The 23,573-nt window shown below is 40.9% G+C and overlaps 1 protein-coding gene across 2 annotated transcripts in view; it reads right to left on the bottom strand.

The window, feature by feature from the left end:
• Positions 1-15,755, bottom strand: part of POLA1 (DNA polymerase alpha 1, catalytic subunit) — a 302,116-nt gene extending 286,361 nt beyond the window's left edge. The window contains exons 1-4 of one of the 2 annotated variants that reach the window (XM_049643627.1): positions 15,644-15,755; positions 10,996-11,120; positions 8,450-8,546; positions 7,424-7,504 (exon numbers count right to left, since the gene is read on the bottom strand). In XM_049643627.1, the coding sequence (XP_049499584.1) occupies positions 7,424-7,504; positions 8,450-8,546; positions 10,996-11,120; positions 15,644-15,686 (346 nt within the window). In that variant the 5' untranslated portion in view covers positions 15,687-15,755. Of the gene's footprint in view, positions 1-7,423; positions 7,505-8,449; positions 8,547-10,995; positions 11,121-15,480; positions 15,590-15,643 lie in introns of those variants that run through there. The other variant, XM_049643628.1, reaches the window with a different exon arrangement.
• Positions 15,756-23,573: the final 7,818 nt, after the last annotated feature.

The following is a 23,573-nucleotide window of genomic DNA, read 5'->3' as shown; positions in this document are numbered from 1 at the left end:
ACACACACACACACACACACACACACACACACACACACACACACACAATATGTTGTAACAACACTAAACGGCACGGAAACATTTTTTCCATGTTTTCTCTTATGGCAATGTGTTAATCACCTACAAACTCTTCTAATACTGCCAGTTTTACTCCCTCTTTCTGATTCATTCCAGAACTCTCTACCTCAAAAAGACCTAGAATGAATAGCTAATACAGTGTGGCGTAAGAATACACACACCAGGGGTGCCTGGATGACTCAGTCAGTTTAGCGTCCAACTTCGGCTAAGGTCATGATCTCAGGGTTTGTAAGTCCGAGCCCCACCTGTCGGGCTCTGTGCTGACAGCTCAGAGCCTGGAGCCTGCTTCAGGTTCTGCGTCTCCCTCTCTATCTGCAACTCCCCTAGTCATGCTCTGTCTCACTCTTTCAAAAATAAATAAACATTAAAATAAATTTTTAAAAGAAGATATCCACCAGATGAAATAGAAAATTGAATCCAGAAAAGACTGAATTACTTGTGTAACCTAGCATATAATAAAGGTGGCATCTTATATCACTGGGGAGAAAATGGACTTTTTAACAAGTAGTGTTGGTTCTCCAATTGTAAAGAAAACAGTACCAACACCAAAAAAATCACAGATCAAAAAATTTTTAATGAAAATAGACAAATACTTTCAAGTTCCTTTGTAAGCTGGGTATAAGAAAAGTATTTCTAGGGGCGCCTGGGTGGCGCAGTCGGTTAAGCGTCCGACTTCAGCCAGGTCACGATCTCGCGGTGGTCCGTGAGTTCGAGCCCCGCCTCAGGCTCTGGGCTGATGGCTCAGAGCCTGTTTCCGGTTCTGTGTCTCCCTCTCTCTCTGCCCCTCCCCCGTTCATGCTCTGTCTCTCTCTGTCCCAACAATAAATAAAAAAAAAAAAAAAAAAAAAAATAAAAAAAAAAAAAAAAAAAGAAAAGTATTTCTAACAGATTCAAAATCCATCTGCAAGAAAAAAATTGACAGATTCAATTATACCAGAAACAGGTTTAAAGACAAAACACAAGAAAACTTTTGCAGTGCTTTGCAGATAAAGAACCAATTTTTCTGATTAAAAAAAACTCCTGGGGTGCCTGGGTGGTTCAGTTGGTTAGGCATCTGACTCTTGATTTCAGCTCAGGTCATGACCTCACAGTTCAGGAGTTTGAACCCCACATCAGGCTCCGTGCTGACAGTGTGGAGCCTGCTTGGGATTCTCTCTCCCTCTCTCTGCCCCTTCTCTGCTCATGCCCAAGCACTCTATCAAAATAAATAAATGAACTTTAAGAAGAAATCCCAATATTAAAAAAGCCCCAAAAACAATGTGCACAATAAACACAAACATACAGTTCACATTAAAAAATATATAAACAGTCGGGGCTCAGTGGGTTGAGCATCTGACTTCAGCTCGGGTCATGATCTCACAGTTTGTGAGTGCGAGTCCCGCATCAGGCTCTGGGCTGACAGCTCAGAAACTGGAGCCTGCTTTGGATTCTGTGTCTCCCTCTCTCCGTTCCTCCCCCGCTCACTCTCTGTCTCTCCCTCCTTCAAAAATAAACAAACATTAAAAAAACTTAAAAATTTAAAATGTATAAACAGCTCTAAGTTTCATGAAAAGATGTTCAACTTCATCTGTAGAAGAAACGCAAATGAAAACCACATTCAGATGTCACTTCTCACGTATCAGAACGCCAAAAATCCAAAGGCCTGACAAGGCACTCTGTTGGCAAGGCCATAGGGTCTAAATGGACACTCATACTGTTCATGGGAGTGCAAAATGGGACAAGTACTAGAGCAGTATCTCCTAAAACTCCATGTGCATTTACTCTCTGAGCCAGCAATCCTCCTTCTAGGAGTTTTCTCTGAGAAAAGCACCACACACACTAAGTTACTCAATGCAGATTTTTTTGTGAAAGCAAATTGTTGAAAATCTAATTGACAACTCACGGAAACCATTTGAATACACCATCATCACATGTTTATACAGTTAAATACTATGCAAGTATGTAGAAACAAGTAAGTAAGAAAGAGGTATCTCCATGTGCTAATATGGAATGATTTTCAGGTCACCCTGTTAAGTGAAAAAACAGAGTATAAAAGCACCCACAGAAAAATCTCTTTTGTGTGAGAAAAAAATAAAAATATACACACATAATTCCATTCCTGGGTATATACCCAAAAGAACTGAAAACAGGTGTTCAAACAAAAACTTACACATGAATGTTTGTAGCAGGACAATTCACAATAACCGGAAGGTAGAAACATCCCAAATTCCATCAGCTAATAAATGGATAAACAATATGTGGTATAGCCTTGCAATGGATTATTATTCAGCCACAAAAAGGGTGGAAGCGCTAATACATGCTACAACATAAGGGAACCTTAAATCATTATGCTAAATGAAAGGAGCCAGATACAAATGGCCACATATTTTCAAAATAGGCAAATCCAGAGACAAAGACTAGTGGCTGCCAGGTGATAGGAGAAGGAAGACTGAGGAGCGACTGCTTAATGGGTATGGGTTTCCACCTGGGGTGCTAAAAATGTTCTGGAACTAGATAATGGTCATGGCTACAAACATTGTTAACTTATTCAACATCAATTATAATAAAATGTATGTGTATTTAACTGCAAAAAGGGCATTTTTTTCGTGTACCTAAAAATGAAAAAATTGTAGAACATTTGTGAAAAACATACGAGAAATAATTTTTTATTGAAATCATTTGGCAGTTTGAAACCAGAATAGAATTAATGGCCAAAATGTTTAGAACACAAAATACAGGTCCTAATACAGGGTATCAAAAGAGAAGGTCAACAGAGGTTTGAATAGCATGAAAGGTTTCTTAAGTAGGCTTTAATCTTCCCATCATAGGTTAGTAGTATCTAGAGAAGGACAAAAAGAAACAAAGAATAGGAGTCAACAGCTGATGTACAAACTTTCACAGTGTTAGTACTTCTGTTTTGTTTGTTTTATTCATTTTCCTACTTATGTTTTTTCATTAGGACTTAGTTAATATTTTCTGCTTCTATTTGAAAACATGTCAGGGACTGGATCCACACCAGAGAGTTGTCCTTTTAAATCTATGCAAAACTCTACAATTTCTTCTAAGTCTTCCAAGGGGACTACAGAATTCTCTTTCCCTTCCTAAGATCTTAGGGACCTTATTGGGCTCTCCTGAGGGGCACTGAGGCAGTGGGGACTCATGGATGAATGGTGGCAAAGCATGGAATAAAGACATATAAAACTGAGAATGCCAAGTCATTCTCTTCACTGATGTATTACTAGGAAGAGATAACAAGATGACAATGGAAACAAAAAGATGACTCGTGTATTCAACAAATACTGCATACTTTCTCTGCACGTGCTACTGTGACTGGCACTGAGATGACTAGGACATGGGTCCTTTCATCAAAAACCTCCGGGTCCAGTGCAACCTAACTTACAGATAACAAAACTCAGGTCCAGGTAACTGATGGGAGTCATTAAAGATGATAAAGACAATTCACAACAAAGCCATAACTCAAAGTCTTCCTCTGTTCAGGGAGATAAAAAGCACACAGGTTCCTTTCATTCTCTTCTTCATGGACACACAAAAACTACAAATACACAATTAGCCACACTGCTACCAAATGGTACCACCGTGTAGAGTCCCTACATTACACAGGTTAGCAGAAACCAGGAAGACAGTCCACATGTTTACCGTAACTAATGAATGACTAAGTAACATCCAACATTAAAAAATTACATTTATCCTTATTTCTTTTGTGGAAGGAAAACAGGAAGGATAATCAGAAACTATTAAAAATGGTTACCTAGGGAAACTGGGTAAAAACCAAGTAGAGAGCACAGTGATGAGGATAAGATTTATCTGAGTCTTGATCTCAGTATCGTTGTGATTTTGAAATCATGAAAATCTTTCACAATATTCAAAAATTGAAATTGAAACAAAGGATTTTTTAAATCCTAATTTGAATACAAACACAAATGAACCTTGGTAGTAAACTGATAAAATAGCACAAAGAAAAAAATACTTCATGCACCTTCCAAACACAATCCTCTAACTATACACCCTTAGTGAGAACAAATAAAACTGCAAAGAAATTATTTAGCCATTTTTATGTACAATTCAGTAGAGCTACATATATTCATAGCATTGTTCAACCGATCTCCAGAACTTTTTCAATTGTTTGTAAAATGATTTATTTATTTATTTATTTATTTATTTATTTATTTTGAGAGAGAACACGTGAATGGGGGAGGGCAGAGAGACAATCCAAGGAAGACTCCATACTGATAGTGCAAAGCCCAACACGGGGCTCGAACCCATGAGATGCAAGATCATGACCTGAACCGAAGTTGGACAGTTAACCAACTGAGCCACCTGGGCACCCCAAACTGCAAAGAAATAATAAACTTCACTTAGAAAGGTTGCCAGTAGACATATTGGTTTAGTAGCTCTAAAACTTCTAAAATTATTTTGTGTGTATTTTAAAGGACAAGGGTTTTTGGGCTGCTTGGATGGCTCAGTCGGTTAAGCGTCTGACTTCGGCTCAGGTCATGATCTCACGGTATGTGAGTTCGAGCCCCACGTCGGGTCTGTGCTGACAGCTCAGAGCCTGGAGCCTGCTTCAGATTCTGTCTCCCTCTCTCTCTGCCATTCCCCAACTCATGCTCTGTCTCTTTCTGTCTCAAAAACAAATAAACGCTAAAAAATTTTTAAATAAATAAGAAAAATAAAGTACAAGGGTTTTCACGACGTTGAAGGCAGATACAAATACAGAATTGGAGAAGACAAAGTAAGAACCCTGTGGTACTATATTTGAAATGAATGTATCACTATAAAATCATGACAGACACACATATAAAATCTCTTAGTTCTAGTCACTAAAAGGGCCTAAAAACCATTACACCCAGTAGCAAAGAGTACCATCCATCCTCCTGATCTGAATACCACTCTCCACTCAAGGAGCCATGATTCTTGGGGGGAAACGGTTGATTCCAGGTCAGCGACAGGAATAATACAATGAGAACCTGGAACATCTTCCTAGCCCAGGAAGCAAGGAAATGCTCAAAGACCGAAGTGGTCATGTCAAAAAGACATAGGAGGCAGCTCAAAGGAGCTCCCACTGCCAAATTTAGGATAATTTGAACATCAAAAAGAAAAATAATGATAATGGATGCTGAACTAAAACAGTAATTTTATTTCAATCTTTGAGTTTAAAGTGATCATTTTAAAAAGGAAAGAGGGAAAAAAAAGGAAAGAGAAAGTCATCAATAGATGTTGAAAGCATTGGGTGATAGTTGGTGAGTGAAAGATATACACATGATCTCACATATCATCCCTTATGTACATTAATACAAAGGTGGAAAAGTAGCTTTATAAGGAAGAGATCTGATGAACATCACTTTGGCCAAGAGAGCAAACTCAGTATCACCAAGAATAGGACAAAATGACATTATGTGCCTCTTAATATGATCAGTGGAAAGGACACAATTTCTTCTATATTGCATTTTTGACAAAATATTTCATCTCTAGGGGCACTTGGGTGGCTCAGTCTGTTGAGCGTCTGACTTCGGCTCAGGTCATGATCTCAAAGTTTGTGGGTTCGAGCTCCGCGTCAGGCTCTGTGTGGACAGCTCGGAGCCTGGAGCCTGCTTGGATTCTGTGTCTCCCTCTTTCTCTGCCCCTCCCCTGTTCGTGCTTTGTCTCTCTCTCTCAAAAATGAAAAACATTAAAAAAATTTTAAATATTTAACCTCTATACACCAAGAAGCAATCAGGCAAATCCCAGATTGTGGAATAGTGAACAAAACCAGCCTGGTCCCTTAAAGATGTCAAGGTCATGAAAGACACCCCCCCCCCTCCCGCCCACCAAAAAAAAAGCCAGAGAGGGAGGAGAGGATGGATGGTGCCGTTCTATACTAAATAACACTCAAGAGACATAAAAACTGAAATGGACTCTGCACTTGAAAAAACAGGTATCATTTTGGGCTGAGGAAATCTTAATGTGAACGATATATTAGATAATATTATGAGAATAGTACTGTGGCTAAGTACACAAGCGTTCTTGTTCTTAGCAGGTCACTATTGAAACCTGTAGAAGTGAAGCATCATGGCTTTAAAACTTACTTTCAACAAGTTAACGAAAACTTAAGTCTGTGTATACGTGGTTGAGAAGGGGGAAGAGGAAGAAAGTAAATGTTAAAAATCCACAAATTAGGGCCCAGTATTTCTAAAAAAGGACAAGATAGAACAGATTTTAGGCTTTGTGGCTGCACACATCTCTCACACTGCTGCATATTCTTCCTTGCATTTTTCTCTTTTTTAAAAACACCTTTTAAAAATGAAAAAACCAGGGCATCTGGGCAGCTCAGTCAGTTGAGTATCCAACTTCTGATTTCAGCTCAGGTCATGATCCCCAGGTCGTGGGATCAAGCCCCCTATCAGGGTCCGTGTTGAGAGTGGAACCTGCTTAAGATTCTCTCTCTCTCTCCCCCTCCTCCCTCTGCCCCTGCTTGCACTCTCCCTCCCTAAAATTTAAAAAAAAAAAAAAGAAAAAAGAAAAAACATTCGGAGCTGGGGCCCTACATAGTAACAGGCATGATTTCCTTCTGAGGTAAAAAAAAAAAACAAAAAAAACAAAAAAAACAAAACAAAAAACGTGAGACCAACTGCTGTGATAGCTGCGCAACTCTGTGACTATAGTAAACACCACTGAAATGTACACTTTAAATAGACGAATTGTATGGTATGTGAATTACAGTTCAATAAAGCGGTTTAAAATAAACTGGCTGTGAGTGGGCCATAATTTGCTGACCCATGATCTACACTTGGTGGTAATAATGAGGCAAATCAAAAAAAACAAACACTAAAGACAATTTCCCCTTCACATTTTACAGAAACTAAATCAGGCTTGTTTACTTAAGAAAAAACATTTTGTCAAAGATTACGTAGCTAAGAAAATCTGACACATTCATTTGTATCATTTTAAATTTTGATTAGACAAAGCAAGTTGATTACTAAATCTAATTATTGTACTATGCTACTATCAAAGAGCTAAAATTGTAAGCACATCAATTCAGTAGAAATTAAAAGACATCATTTATTGCTGCAGCTCTCAAAATCACCAAGTCTAAAATGACCACAGAAATGAAATTCCAAAATAAGTAAAAGACCAAACTCTTTGGATCATAGAGACACGAAAACTTCCTTTCATGGTATTGTTTTTCTTTTTACATTTAATTTTCTACAGAACTACGCTTCTCTCAATATGAGAACATATACCACACCTAAAAACAGTTGTGGTAGGTCCTTTACCCTTAAAGGAACCCGTGTCAAAGTACCAAGTCATCGCAAATGTTAATGCTTTATATCTCAAAATGGCACTCTCTTAGAAACAAAATAGTTACCTTTCTCATAAGAATCAAGGGCATCGTCTTCAAGGTCATCATCAAAAATCTCTCGGCCATCCTCCACATAGCCAATACCATCTACAGGACAAAATTTTAAATTGGAATCAAGTTTCTAAAAGTGGCTAGTAGTATTTTAGCCACCACCACCACCACAACAAAACACCTTTTATACCCACTCAGATGTTCTCCCGGCCTGTGCCATCTTTAAGTGTAGCAGAAACCTGGTTCAGATGAGTGTCAGATGAAGCACAACATTTACATACACAGCAGGTTTGCTGAGTCAAAACAAAAGGAAATATGCTATGCCCATCCAGGTGAGCTAGGGAAACAATTTGGCCCTCAGGATCAAAGTCTGCCACAACAGGATGCTTAGCAGTAGTTTTGCTCTACCAAAAGAATAAAAAGTACAAGAATCGAGATCACAGAGGCCCAGAAAAAGCACCTCGGTCTCCAGGGAAAAGTGGCAATATAGCTGAGTCCAACTACAGAAAAAGAAACATAAATATGGTCACAGGTGCAGTCTACACCCCCCGCCCCCGCCGGTGGTCGGCAATCACATGGCCAAGAAGTCACACCCAACAAGCAGTAACCAGTGGGCTTTCCACATGGGTTGTAAGAACATCGGGACCAGCCTCTGCCCGGAGCTTTCCACTGTCCAGGTTACTGTTCACGCAAAGAGCTTCGTGTAATCCTCACAGACATTCTGTGCAACAGGTAGTTTTCTTATCCCCACATCACCTGAGGATACCCCACAGGTACATGGTTCCTCCCAATTCCTAGCTCCTTCTTGGAGGTTTTATACTAGCTCCTGAGATATGTGGCCGGATTCTCCAAATATCCCAAAACAAACTTCGTATTGTACTGCCTCTGCACTCTCAAATACTGTACTTGAGAAAAATCTGAACCAATGGTATGATCTTCACAGTGTCTTACGTCTGCTCGTGCAAAGCAGCAACTCCACTGCACAAGACTCTACACAACACAACTAGTACAGCGTCTAGGAGGCCATTTCCTCCCACATACCGTCATCCACGATCCAGTCATCATCCTGACGGGCCTGAACCAGCTTCGAATACTGTTCTTCATCAACTTCTTCATAAACACTTGTGAAGTCCTCAACCTGCCATCATACAAGTTTGAGAAAGCTTCAAACGGAGTGAAAGCGTTAAACATTTCTGATGGAAAATCGTCAAATTGAAACTGGAATGGCAGCCTGAAGGAGTAGCTGCAACCAAATCATGAGTTCTGACATTCAACACCACTACCAGGTTTTCCTTAAATAGACATCAATTAACTTAGTATTCCTTTTACGTGGGTGTTAACACAAGATATTAAATGATTCCATTAGCATAATACACTTGTCACACCATCAATTACTCATCAGCTTCATAAAAAACAAACTGAATTATAGCCAATTCTTTGGTAGTTGCTTTGGGGATTATTCGCTTGGAACTTCTAGACTGGTTTCTCCTGTACTTAGCAAACCCATAAGGCATGCTAACCCCCTCTCCACTAGCTGGTGATGTCCTGCAAACTGACAATTTTATGAACTATTCAACCAACCAAATATAGTTCAAAAGGAAACCCTCCCCCATCTATCTCCCTCTCCCACTCAGCAAAACAAGCATACTCCGTACTCTACAGACACACTAGAAACAATGTTTCAGTGATCCCTGTCGGCATTACCACTGATGTCCTACCGTTCTCAGGCCCTGAGACTGCAGAGACTGGAATGCCGAGCTAGGTGAAGGGCAAGTCCTCCAGCAACATGAGCTGCCCAACTGCAGGAGGGCCAGAACACCAGGATTTATTGACATGAACAGAGCAGAGCTCTTCAGCACAACGTAAGCAACAAGCAGAACAGAGGCCGCCACCTCAGCGGCTACAGTAACAGGCCATCGGCACCTGGTAGTCTGCTTAGAAGAATTCAAAGACGCCTCATTAAAAATCTCCCCCTTCTCTCCAGAGTTCAAGCGGGAAAGGGGCTAGAAGAAATGACTAACTCCAGCCGAAAAGCTAAGACTCCAGGAAAAATCGCTTGGAGTGGAGCTTTGAGAGCCCGATGTGCAGAGCTGACTAGACTCCTGCCATAGCAATGAGACTTCTAACAACGCCAGGATCAGGCTTGGTTTTCACCAGCTATTTAATCTGCTCCATAGGGATCACTAGAAAATGTTGATTTGGCCTTTCACCATTTGATAACAGAAACTACCTGCCCTACCGAATTAAGTTTTTGACAACCCAAACACAAACCCATCCAACAATATTACTATACTGACCAAGTTTCTTTTGGCAGGGGAAGGGAACTGGCAGGATGACTTTTGTTGGTTAAAGTCTATCAGGCATACTTTGTCTCTTATTTAAGTAACTCACTTTAATATACTATCAAAAAGATACCAGAAAACTATTTTAACAAATTATTTTGAGTAAAATGTCATTTTGACTCTATGTCACAAAACAGAGCTACTGCTTGGCATGAACCCTTAGAGCCATGCAATTAACATGAGTGATTAAAGAAAAATCAGTCACATCGTGTCAACATCTGAAATGCCCCCACAGAACTCCTTTACAGAAGTTCCTACATTAAAAATGCTTTACTCCTGCTTTACTATAATCCTTTTAGCAACCCTTTGTGATCTGGTTGACTCACTTAACTTGACTGAATGATGGCAAGTGAAAAAAAAAAAAACACTCTTCTACTTTCTTAATTGCATAGCACAGTATATACCATGGTTAAATATGCAGATTCTGAAGCCAGACTGCCTGCGCTCAAATCCAGGCTCCAGGATCCACCACTGTGACCTCAGGATTCTCACCTGTGAAATGCTGTTAATCATAGTATCTAACTTTTTCATGATTATTGGGAAGATTAAATAAATGAACCTATTAGTAAAAGAACTTAAAACAGTGTTTGCTAAAAAAGTATATGAGCAGTTGGAGTTATCACTATCTAGTATTAATTAATCACTTTCTAGCCCTAAGGCAGCTAAGATACTCTAAGATATAGGAAGCACACTGAAAGGGAACGCAGACAATGCTGTCTAGATGGCAGCCACTCCTTTTTTTTTCCTTTTTTACCTGCAGGCCAAAAGGGCATCACATTCAATCTTACACATAGGACACAACAGGAGTAAGGCCCAAGTCCTTGCAGATTCACCCCTTGCAGATGAAATTAGAAAGAAAAATTCTCTCCACGAAGTAGTGCTTAGCTAGACTGCTCAATACCTTAAGAGTAAGGTAAAAGCATTTCTAAGTTTCCCCCAACAAAGCTATGGGACTTACCAAAGCTACAGTGTGCTTAATAAGGACAAAAATGTAGATCTGCTTTCATCAGAATTTGAATAGCATGCGTAAAGTGTCTTACAGGAACTCAAAGGGTCAAGCAGTGTACACAATGTGCAAATCTACTTCATGCCCATGCTTGTTTAATAGTAAGAAATGACTATCACAACAAGAGCGAATTATATGCTTATTTCTCATCAATGACAAAGGGGACATAAAATACCGACAGGCTATGAATTAGATAAAGCACAGGAGGGGAAAAAAAAAAAAGAAAAATGGTTACTTACTTCATATTTATACTTCTCACCAGCTTTAGCCCTTTTCAGTCTTTCTAGAGCTTCCTGGCGCCCTCTCTTTGATTTCTTTTCTCGCCTGGATCGAGAAGCTACAAAACTCCCTGAATCTGACAGAGCTGAAAAAAAGCCAAATTTATAGGAAATGTTAGAAAATTGCCAGCCATCTTTCCTCAGTAACAGGGATGTTTCTAGCCAATAGTAACAATTTTAATATTATACACACATACTTTTCATATTGTAGACAGTAAGTTCAAAGGTCATATTCATGCAGCTCCTGTGACTCCAGAAATTTTCTCTAAGACCCAGTGAAAATAACTGAAGCAACTGTTATTTTTTTCCTCCCCAAAGAGGAAAATTCCAAATTCAACTGATATCTTATGGAGACACTGCAGAATGGAGATCAGCCATTAGTCCATAACCTTTCCATTAAAAATGACAGCCCATAAGCAGAGTTATAGGAGAAGGACAAGTCATTTTGTATTCTATTAACACTTGAAAGTCTTTGAAGGAGCATCTGCTTTTTGCATTGTACTAGGCGCTCTGAAAGACGCAAAGATCAGAAAGACATGGTTTGTGTACTCACAGAATTCATAATCTAAAATGGGAGATAAGTTAACAACTAGTTCAAAACCAGTCTTTAGGATACCTGCCCTAACAGAGGGGCAGATAAAGTACTTGGAATTTCAAAGCAGGGATCAAGTGGGTGGTTGGGAGAATTTAACAAGCAGGGCTCTGAAGAGATTGAATCCTTCACTAACTTCCAGGCCTCACTCAGTCGGTTACAACATGGTATGATAGTGCAAAATTACAAAGATTAAAATGTATTTTGTCAAAAATGACTGGAATATCAGAAGGCCTCAGTGTTCGTTCATTCAACTTTTGAATTATTCATGTTTTTGGTCATTATCAACTGACCACCACACACATACACTGAAAAGAGTTCATCCACAAAATTAAGACTTTCATTTACCAGCTGAAGAATAACCAAGGCAAGCGAGGCAGTGCTGCCTGCCAGCCGTGAGTTTCAGCTTAGCACGATTGCCATCTAGGTCTGTGAAATTGAGTATTTTATTGTATTTGATGCTAATTATTTTATAAAAAGGAGTAGGCACAGAAAAGAAGTATTGATGAGATGAATCCTAAAAGCTCCAATCCCTCTGGAACATTCATAACAACATTAAACTGACTGACAAAGTGTTTGACTGAAATAGAAGATGCAATTTAAAGTTAAATTTAAATGCTGACAATAAACTGTTGAAAACTAGATCTTAAAGGTGAAGCATAATTAGAGATCTTATTTTTTCTAGCTTTCTGGAAATGGAATCTCTTTCTACCATCTCAGTCTATTGTTTGACTTTTGCATCTTTTAAGTCCATTTTCAAAAAAGCGTTAAGTAAAAATTAAGGCAAGCAGGTAGTTGATGACAGCCACAAATCTTGGGTGTCACTCAAATGATTTCAAAAAATCATGAGCAGGCCTACGCGAAAAGGTTTCAGAGATTATTGGGCATGACCAGTGAGAGTGAAAAGTTGGTCTCAGTATATTTTTAAAGACTCCGTGGACCCCTTTAGTAGACTATCCTGACGAAATCTACAGTTCTTCAAATGGACTTACTTCACAGGCAATACTGTGCCACTCTACAGGATTTGGGGTACAATTACAAGCAAGAGACAGCTGCCTGTCGTCAAGGGGGCTCACAGTCAAATAAAGCAAAAGGACCTGAGGTTCCCACGATCATACAGACACGGTGCCCAATAAGAAGGAAGAACAAAGTACTCAGGAAACACAGAAATGAGCACTGTTAATTTTGCCTGAGAAATCAGAGAAGCCTTCACAGGGGAGGTTGCCAACACTGACCCAGGAAGAGAAAATAGAATTTCACCATCATTGTATAGGGGGAAAAGGGGCAGAAGCACAGAAAAAAAGCATGAGCCAAATTACAAAGGGATGAAACTGCCAAGTGCATTCAGAAACCGTGAGAAAGTCAGCATGGAAGATAAATTTGACATCAAAGTGCAGAGTGGGAGAACAGATTAGGGAAAAGCAGTACAATCCAACTCCACCACTTACTGGGTGACATGAGACCACCAGTTAATGTCTCTGAGCTGCAGTGATCAGATGTCTTGTTGTTGGTTTTTAAGCTGCCCAGCACCTGAACCTATTTGTGAAACTCCCCGCTTATAAATCTTGCTCAGACACACAGAGCCCAAATGTCACTACATAAGTTGCAAAACCAGATGCTCTTTCCCAGACACCCTTGCAACTAGAGCATGAACATATAAAAGAGGCTCTATCAATTAAGAACACCAGTTCAGACTTTCAATCAGACGCTCGTGACAGAAGGAAAGGGGGGTGGGCTAAAGTAAGATTCTAGAAGTAGTATCAGCTGCAAGAGGATTACCTGGGCTCACGGAGCCAGCAATGTCTCAAGGTACAAACTATAACATCAAGTACTTGGCCATGGCTGGCAATGACCTCCTCAGTAGAAAAGTTTTGGGACATGACTTTAATCACATTCCTGGCTAAGCAGCCCCTTGACTGACTCTCCAATCCTCCTGGAGTTTCTGTGAACAACATATCCTTCTAATCCCTAAAATCCTTCCAATCAATTCCTTTTTTCTATTTACGTCAGCTAGGGTTGGCTCCTGCAGCTTACACCTAAGGACTCTGACTAATGCAGAGCCTCAGGGTCCTCATCTGGGAAATGGGGATAATCATCTCTGCTCCATAAGGTTGTTAAGCATTAAATGAAGATCCCCGGCTTACTTTGTACTCAGCAGTACAGAATCTCATTTAATGTTTGTTATGTGTGTACAGATACAGGGTAGACACACACAGCCCACACACACCACACCTAGCAGTACCATGTTCTAGCTTCTAGAAAGCAAAAATAAAGCAAAGCTGTTTTCTCAGAGAAGCCTCAATATAGCACCACACATAATTAGATCTTTACCATCTCAACTCCAGGAAGATAAAAACCATGTCCAGCTTACCTACCACTGTAATACTGTTGCACCAGAGTCTGGCAGACTGCCTATACCTCGTAGGTACATTATAAATATTTGCTGAATGAACAAATGAATAAACCACCGTACCTGCTTTTTTAAATCATTAAATTCTCCCTGATCCCTTTTCATATATAATAACAGCTAGTTACAGACCTTTCAACTTTTCACTGCCATTGTCAAGGTGCCCCACCTTCTAATACCTAAGGGAAAAAAGGCCTAGAATTTTCTTCTTGGAATGTGTCCAATGCTTCACGTAGGTAAGTTAACCCAAAAAAGCATGAAAATAACCCATTACAAAAGTTTAAATATTTGCTTCAAGATTACCATCTGAAGTACCCCCGTTCTCCCCAAAAGCAGACAGACACTAGCCTGCAACAGTCTTTCAGGTAACAATCTTTCTGCTCTAAGGAAAAAATTCTAGTCACAAGCTCCAGCAACTACTTCATCAACACCAAGACTTGAGAGAGTCTCAAGATTACACAGTATCCTCCGAAGAGTGATTTCTTGATGTTCGTAGATGACGTAGTTTTTAGGGTGAAGAAAGACACCCTAGTGGCAAATCACTGATGGAGGGCTGCAAAGACTGTTCACATACTCACAGCCCACACCCCATTTGTAATCCAGGCTAGACGACTCTCCAAAATAAATTGTCTTAAAAACGAAAGGCTAGAAGAAATTGAAATCTGTGATTCACAACCAGGTGAATGCAAAGGAAGCTGATTAGAAAGCAAGTTCTCATTAACGGTGATGTATTTGAGTGACAGGTGATGGAGCTTGAGCTAAGAAAGCGAAGCATCTGATTTTAAGTTAGAAGTTCACTGAAGTGAAGTCACACTAGATGAACACAGTTCAAAAATCAGAAATCAGACAAAGCCATTTACATTTTTGTATTCTATTTCTGGAAGTAAAAGATTACTACTGAAAACGGAGTCATATATATGACATCCCAAATGCTGCTGAGCTGATGCTTTGGGGGGGGGGGACTTCACCAGAGACGACTAGATTGTGAATATTATTTCTATGCAGCACTTGAAGAACTTTCGACAGAATTTAAAGAAAAAATTGTTAACGCACAAAGTAGAAATCCATTACCTAAAAAGACAAAACCCATTTGTATCTTGCGGTGACAGCCCTTAGACCTTTCTCTCCTGCTGAGTTACAAGATATAAGCAATTTTCCTGCGAGCTTCTATAGAAAGGGCCCACATCCGTTCTGCCCTAGCCCTCAAGCAGATACTTGGGGCCAGAGTCCGGAGATACTTTGAAGCAAACCCGTGCCCCACCGGGGCCAGTCTGGATGAAGGTGTGCCCAGCACGTGGAACGCGCTCACCAAAAGAAATAAAAAGAAAATGCAGACTGGTGTGGACACCAGGAGTGACACAGGCCCTGCAGGGGGTGTGCTCTGGTTTGCCAGGTGCAAACGGTCCTAAAAGGAAGCACCACCCGATACCAACCAAAGGGGTCCTACCCGGGATGGCCGAGGTCCGCGCCCGAAAAGACCAGTACGGCGACCCGGATGCGCGCCTCTCTAAGACAAAATAAGAGACCACTCCAGAATCCCCACCACCTACAGTCATGCCACGGTCCCTACACTCCCAACTCAGGACCCCGCGCGCGGGGTCATCCCTCACCGCTTGACCCCAGCTCGCAGTCTTCACCGTGCACGAGCGCCATGGTTCCGAAGTCTCCCGATTCCGCGCCAACCAGCCCGAAACTGGCGCGGGGGCCGAGACAGGCGCCAGGCTGAAAGCCAATCAGAGGCTCCGGAGGCTGCGGACTTCCGCCCGGAAGGCCACTGACGTGCCGCGCCGCGCCGCGCCCCGCCCCCGGCCTTCCCGCGGACGCGAATTTGGCGCCCTGTTATGACCCCTCCGGGAAAAGCGCGAGTGAAGGGGAGGCCGAGGAGAACCGGAAAAAGAGGCGGCCGGGCGCTGGAAAGGAGCCGCCTGGAGACGCGCTGCGCAGGCGCACCCGTGCTGATGGGAAAAGATTTGGGCGCGATGCAGTAGGAGCTTTCTGGTTCTGAGAATTGGTTTTCCGGGGAAAAAAGACGCGGGAGGGCAGTGGAATGGGCGTGGTTGGACCGGTTCCGCAGAGCCTTGAGAAAACGACTGCCTCCTGCTGCGCACTAGAAGTCTTGCCTGATAACTTGCCTTCTTAGCGTGAGAATAAGTCGCTGTGTGATTTATAGATACGTATATACATAATACATACATATATATACGTATATATGTGTGTATATATGTATATGTGTGTGTGTATATATATATATATATACACATATATATATATATATATATATAAAGCACTCTCTTACCCAAATGACCAAAAGAAGCATTGTCAATAAGGGGCAATCATATGCCTCTTGATGTGATGCCCTTGGAAAAGGGAACATCACCTATATAATCTTCTGGCAAAAGATGTTTAACCTGAATCTAATCATGAAGAGACGATCAGATGTATTCAAAGTGTAGGACAGTCTATAAAACATCTGGCCCAGACTCTTACAAAATATCAATGCTATGAAAGACAAAATGGCATTAGATCCTTGGGTATGGTACAACATATGTAATGTATGTATCTCATTCTGTCTTTTTCCAAGTAGGTTCAACATTTTTATTAAATAATGCCTCCCACACATTTGTAATGTTTTTTCCTACATTTTTGCCCACATACTTGTTGATCTCTTCCTCATGTGACAATTTTATAATATCATTTTTTCTGAAGAGGATATAAAGATCATTCAGTGTGTCCTCCAGCATGGTTGATCAATGTTTGTTTCTTAATTTCTGATTGTTTAGAAATTTTTCTTTCAGCTTTATAATATTATTTAATATCATGTTAAGATATGATCTATATGTTGTGATACATAACACATAATAATTCACACACTTAGTTCCACTCACTGTTTAAAGCACTAGTACATGTATGCCTCCACTTTCCCTTTAAAGAAGTTGTTGAACTTTTGATATTATCAGGTTTATTCCTAACAGAAGGGAACTATTTTGGCGAGGCATCAATAAGAACCAAATCTTTCCTTTACTACTTCACATGTCTGATCATTTTCCACATGCCGTGTTAGAACTCTAAGCATTTCAAATCTTGTCTGTCTTTCATGACCTTCAAATTTCCAGGAGCCAGGACACATAGGACACTTTCATACTATTATGTCACTTCTGGCCCTGCACATTCAGGTCAAAATTCCAAGTCAGCACCGTGGGGTAGGAATATTCCTGGAAGCTATTCCTATAACCAGAAGTCTATCAATAACTTAAGTATAATGAGAGTGCTTTCATCCAACATAAATAGATGCCACTAACTCTAAATGCAGTGCAATACCAAATCAACTTTCCCATAGTAGAATCCCACAATGACTGTGCCCACTCTACCACCACCACGAGGCAGTAAGGGATGTGTATCAAAGGGACAGGTGGTTATTCTCAAAAGCTGATTGTTGCATATTCAGGAATTTTATGATCTGCTTGTTAAACTATTAGTAGCTTGAAAGCAGCCATGGTATTTACACCATGGAAATGGGCAAATGCTACAAATCAGAAATCAGGCCTGATTTTTGGGTGTTTTTTTTCCTTTGAGAGAGAGAGAGAGAGAGAGAGAGAGAGAGAGAGACAGTTTACCAGCAAACCACCAAGTAGCCATAACAGATTGTAGTGAAAATATCTTACTTCTGCAACTTTTCACAAAAACCCAAGACCATTGCTAGAGCATCTTCCAGGGCCTCAGAAGTGGCGCATAAGCAAACAAGAGCTCTTGAAACTTGTTTCATCTACTTCATTGTAAATGTACCTCTGTTATCTAATCATGCAAAAAAAATAATCACAATTTGTCTTAGACTTACTCTATCCTGTACAACGCAGGCCCAGTTTTGCACTGGTTTTGCAAACTGAAAAGTTTTTTTTTTTTAATTTATCACTATTACTATAAGCAAAGAAAAACAAATTGAGACTAACTTGAGATACCATTTCCCACCATTTCTCTTTTCATTCCTCTCCCTCTCTATAGAAGCTCTATCCATTGCTGCTAAACTGCTGTTGAGGAACCACTGAATTTTTGCCAGTGGTGGTGTAAATAGGGACAACCTTTTAGAAAATGATATTGCAATATGTGGCAAGTACCATAAGCATGCTTTTGTCTTTCAAACCATGATTTCCACAGGTAAAAGTTAATAGGAAATAACTCAAAAGAAACAGAATAAATGCAAAAATGTTAATGGCTGCCATTTTCCATTAGCAAAAAGTTGGGACCTTAATGTCCACATCAGAGAAGAGGTTTAATGATGTGATATCAAAAAGATAAAATAGGGGCGCCTGGGTGGCTCAGTCGGTTAAGCGTCCGACTTCAGCTCAGGTCATGATCTCGCGGTCCGTGAGTTCGAGCCCCGCGTCGGGCTCTGGGCTGATGGCTCAGAGCCTGGAGCCTGCTTCAGATCCTGTGTCTCCCTCTCTCTCTGACCCTCCCCCATTCATACTCTGTCTCTCTCTGTCCCAAAAATAAAATAAACGTTAAAAAAAATTTTTTTAATAAAAAAGATAAAATAGGGGCACCTGGGTGGCTCCGTTGGTTAGGCATCTGACTCTGGACTTCAGCTCAGATCATGATCTCACCATGTGTGAGTTTGAGCCCCACATAGGGCTCTATGCTGACAGCATGGAGCCTGCTTGGGATTCTCTAGCTCACTCTCTCTTTGCCCCTCCCCCACTTGTACCTGCCCATGCTCTCTCTCTCTCAAAAGTAAATAAATAAGCATATTTTACAAAAGATAAATTGGGAAAACTCAGGACATGGAACTTGGGATATTTTATAAAGTTAAAATGGCAGAAGGAAAACTGAGAGGCACACTTAATTGCAACTGTATATCAAATAGCAATGCTATGTAAAATGGAGTATATTTTCTTCAGATGATAGCATTATAGATTCTATTTGCTTACAATTCGTTCTCTTTAACACTATATCGGGAGACATTACAACATCAGGTAGAGTCAGATTTAGGATTTGATTCTTACACTACTAATTTTATGTGACCATCAGCTGGTTACTGAAACCTTAATTTTTTCCTCTATAAAACAAAAATGCTGGGGCGCCTGGGTGGCTCAATCAGTTAAGCATTCGACTTCGGCTCAGGTCATGATCTCACCATTCCCGAGTTCGAGCCCCATATCAGACTCTGTGCTGACAGCTCAGAGCCTGGAGCCTGTTTCTGTGTCTCCCTCTCTCTCTGCCCCTCCCCTGCTCATTCTCTCTCTTTCTCTCTCCCTCTCTCTCGCTGTCTCGCTCTCTCTCAAAAATAAATAAACATTAAAAAAAATTTAAATGCTTATACTTACCTAAGGAACAATTGTGCAATTTAATTGAAATAACACATGTACAGTGCCATTAAGATGCCAACACCTAAAAGGCATTTAACAAATAGCTATTATGCTTACTGTATTTATACAATAGTCTTAACCATTACACTCATCTTCCTAATAACTATACAAGGTAGAGTATGTTAAGAAATTGCTAGTTGCCTACTGCTACATTAATTCTCCCCCTTCTTCTTGTAACGGAATGTGAATTTTTAGCTGGCCACATTGACAGACAGAGGAAAAGACTATATTTCCCAGCCTCCTTTGCACCAAGGTTTAGCCAAACGACTCATTTCTGACACACAAAATGCAAGCAGTAGTATTGGAGGAGACTTACAGGAAAGCTGCTTGATGAAATCGGATACATATGGAAGGGGACTGGTTTGTTGTTGTTGTTGTTGTTGTTGTTGTTGTTGTTTCCTTTTTGTCTTTTCTCTCTTTCTTCCTGCAACACAGATGTGGTGACCAAGGCTCCAACAACCATCTTGGATTATAAGATAACTGTGAAGAAGAAAGCCATGCAAGGAGATGGTGGAAGAGAATGGTAAGAGCCTTGGTCCCTATCATCTATGAAGCTACTGTACCAGCCCAAGCTATTTGTCTACTCTCCAAGAAACCTTTCTTTTATAAACTGGACTTTTTTTTTCTAGAGGGGAAAACGACCAGCCAACCAGATTCTACTCTGGCATGCCTGCCAGATATATTTCTCATTGCACTCAATAAATTAGGACTCTGATTCCAATAGCAGTGTGAATTTGTTAGCATAAGCCCGGTTATCTTTGGGTTTATTAACAAAACCAGCTTTATGGCCGTGCGGAGTTTCTGAGCCTAAGTCATGTTGTTTATGTGCAGCTGTGGAGGGAGGATTGTCTGCCAGCTGAAAATAGGCAAGGAAATGAGGGGTGCTGCTTGTGCCCTTGACGTCCCACAAGGATTCCAGGTGATATGAGTAGATATACGACCCCTCTGGTCAGGTAGCTCATGGTGCCCAAGCTCAAATCATTTTCCCAGGCAGGTGAGCTGCAAAGCCCCTCTCTTGACTTACTTGCTTATTAAAAGGTATAGGGGCAGTGGGGCAGGCCCCTCTCCTAGAGCACAACCCATTATAAGTACTGCTGCTCCTGGACAAAGCACACCTCTCTGGGATGGCATCTGCTGACCCTGTGCCAGTGAGGTGTACCTGTGCTGTGGGAACCACATGGTGTTTGTTGAGACCTTTGCTTAAAGGCAATGATTCTGGGGCTGGAACTAATTGAATCAATGCACAGTGGGAGAAATATTTTGACTTAATTATAAACTCACATCACTTCTAAAGCAAGAATGAATGACACCCAGAAAATCAGGAGGCAGAGAGAGAAAATGAAATGGATCTAACATTGCCCAAGGGAGAGACAGGGGAGAACTACTCACTACTGAGGTATGGTCCCTAAATAGATACAGACAAATACATACAGGCATTAGGTTTTCCTGTTGTTGGGGAGAAATGACTACTTAAACAATTCATGACGACACTTGACATTATTTCGGCTGCCTGGTATCTGACATGTTGGGGGATTTCTCACATTCTTTTCTTTTGCATGTGTATTTATTTATTTTGAGATACAGTGCATGTGCGAAAAGGGGAAGGGCAGAGAGAGAGGGAGACGGTATCCTAAGCAGGCTCTGTGCTGACACGGGGCTCAAACTCACAAACATGAGATCATGACCTGAGCCAAAACCAAGAGTCAGATGCTTAACTGACCAAGCCACCCAAGCGCCCCTGGAGCATCTCACACTCTGAGTTTGTGGGGAGGCAGTCCAACTACCACTTTATTTTAAAAAAAATTTTTAATGTTTATTGGGGGGGGAGGGGCAGAGACAGAGGGGTCCAGGGGGTCCGAAGCAGGCTCCGTGCTGACAGCAGAGAGTCCAATGCAGGGCTCGAACTCAGGAGCCACGAGATCATGACCTGAGCCCAAGTCAGACGCCTAACCAACCGAGCCACCCAGACGACCCCCACCTATCACTTTAGAAGCTGAAAATGCTTTGGTCCCGGCAACTCTGCCAGCTACCACACTAACAGTCTTACGCTTGGCCACCTCCACAAGGGACTTTGAATTTGGAACTAGTGTCACAAAAAACAGGGACATTCTTCACTGGCCGCAGCTTCCCACTTCCTGCTGGGCAGCAATGGCTTCAGAACTGCTGCGAAGGCCAGTGTCCAGGCCACCTGCAATGGCTGAAATGACCTGGGTGCCTTCCACCAAATTGCTCAGAGGTGTGATTTTTACCAGTGATTTCAGCTTCAGAGTGTCCCTTTGTGCCTACCCCCTTCGGCTTGCTTCCTCTGGCTTCCTGGAGATTCTGTGAGTCTCTAATACCCTCTCACAACCCCCTTTTCTTCCTTCTCCCCCATCTCCCCTCCTGTTTCTTCTCTGCCTCCTTTTTTCTCAAATCAGCCAAAGTCTCTTTCTGCTGCTTGTAACTAATATCCCTGGCTGACACAGCATTCTGTTTCTTTGCTTTATTCTCATTCCAAACTCACCAAGCAATATCTTAGCTGGTATTTAACATACTTAAGTATTGGGACAGAAGAATGCTAAACAGAAGAGGACAGCATTCCAGCATTTGGAAAATGACGATCCCCACTATCAGTTACGAGGTGTTTATTTTAGTTAGAATGTGTCTCCTGTGAGTTTAAGTAAAGTAGGTCTGGTTTCCTAAGAAAACCATCTCTGAGTGTTCTAAGGAAATGGAGTCAGTACTCACAACACGAAGGAAAAAATCCTTTCAGGCGAAACAATTATAATGTAAGGTGGTTTTCTAGATCAATTGAATTGGGGAGGGACATAATCCTGAGAGGAATTAATTAACAAAAATCTTCAATTATTTTCTCCTTTGCTTTTTAATGAATAAATACTGTGAGATTCCAGAGAAACCAACAGCAATTTAAATGTGCACCATCCATGTAGATATGCGCCCCACCAATATACCCTGTAAGATTTAATCCTGGGGAATAGAGTGTGAAACACTGAGTCTGGAGACTTTGTCCTTGAATGACTTAGTTTCTAATCCCTGCCACTCTGGTGACTTCCAGACAGAAAAATCTATTTTCTTAAGATGGCCATGAAAAATAATTAATTAGCAAACAATCATAACAGAGACATTTGCATGAATATGTTAACTAGACAGCACTAATTAAACCGAAAACTGGGAATGAGAATTAACCACGTTCAAGTAACGTTTTATGAAGAATTAATTTTAGCCATCAACGTCACTGCATCTGAACACTTTCAGCAAACCCACTACTGCACAGTTCTCTTCTTCCCGCCTCCCTAGAGAGCAGTGTCCTCAAGTGAGTCCACATGAATTATGGACCAACGGGCAGATCTTCTGTGTTAATTGAGGCTTGGCTCATGGCATAAATATGCAGTGTCACTGTGAATAAAACCTGTCCCCAAAGACAAATAACTGTACTAATGCTTCAGAACCTTCTAATCCAGCGGCATGAACTAACACTTGGCAGCAGAAAACCAGAATTCATCTGGGAATTATTAAAGGTCTTGGGGCAAAGTTAAGAAAGAATTGAGAGTTAGGACAGTGATCATATAGTCAGTCCATAGTGAGTTTTAGGAAAGGATGGCAGCATGAGGGCTTCGTAGCTTACATATGGCCAGTGTTCTTTAATGTTTAGAGCATGGTTCTCAACTTGGCTGGTAATTAGAATCATGTGAGCAGTTTCTCAGAGGTTCTATGCCCGATAGCGTCTCAGGCCTATTAAATCAGAATTTCTAAAGATGGGATTCCAATGTCCAGCCAAAGCTGAGAACAAGTGGTCTAAGAAGGCATTGCTAAACCTTTTAATCATTAGAAAAATGGTTAACATGGATATAAATATTCAGTTGGGCACACCTGTTTCCATGAGGAAGTAGGCCTCATTTCCCACCTTCCCTGAAGACTTTTTACTCTTTGGTATTTTATAGCATTTACTATGGTGGCTTCCTTTGAATGGAATGATGTCTGGGTTACGTAAAACACTCATGCGAACCCAACACCAGCTTTATTAGAAATAATGTGAAATCACCCATCTTGCTAAGCTTCTGTGTGGGTAGAAACTACAGTTCGACTGCATCTCCAAGGTATGGGCCTAGAGGATGGAGAACCATTTTATTTTATTTTATTTTATTTTATTTTATTTTATTTTATTTTATTTTATTTT

This window comes from Panthera uncia, chromosome X (assembly GCF_023721935.1).
Source record: "Panthera uncia isolate 11264 chromosome X, Puncia_PCG_1.0, whole genome shotgun sequence".
Taxonomy (NCBI): Eukaryota; Metazoa; Chordata; class Mammalia; order Carnivora; family Felidae; genus Panthera; species Panthera uncia.
This window is presented reverse-complemented; position numbering and strand designations above follow the sequence as displayed.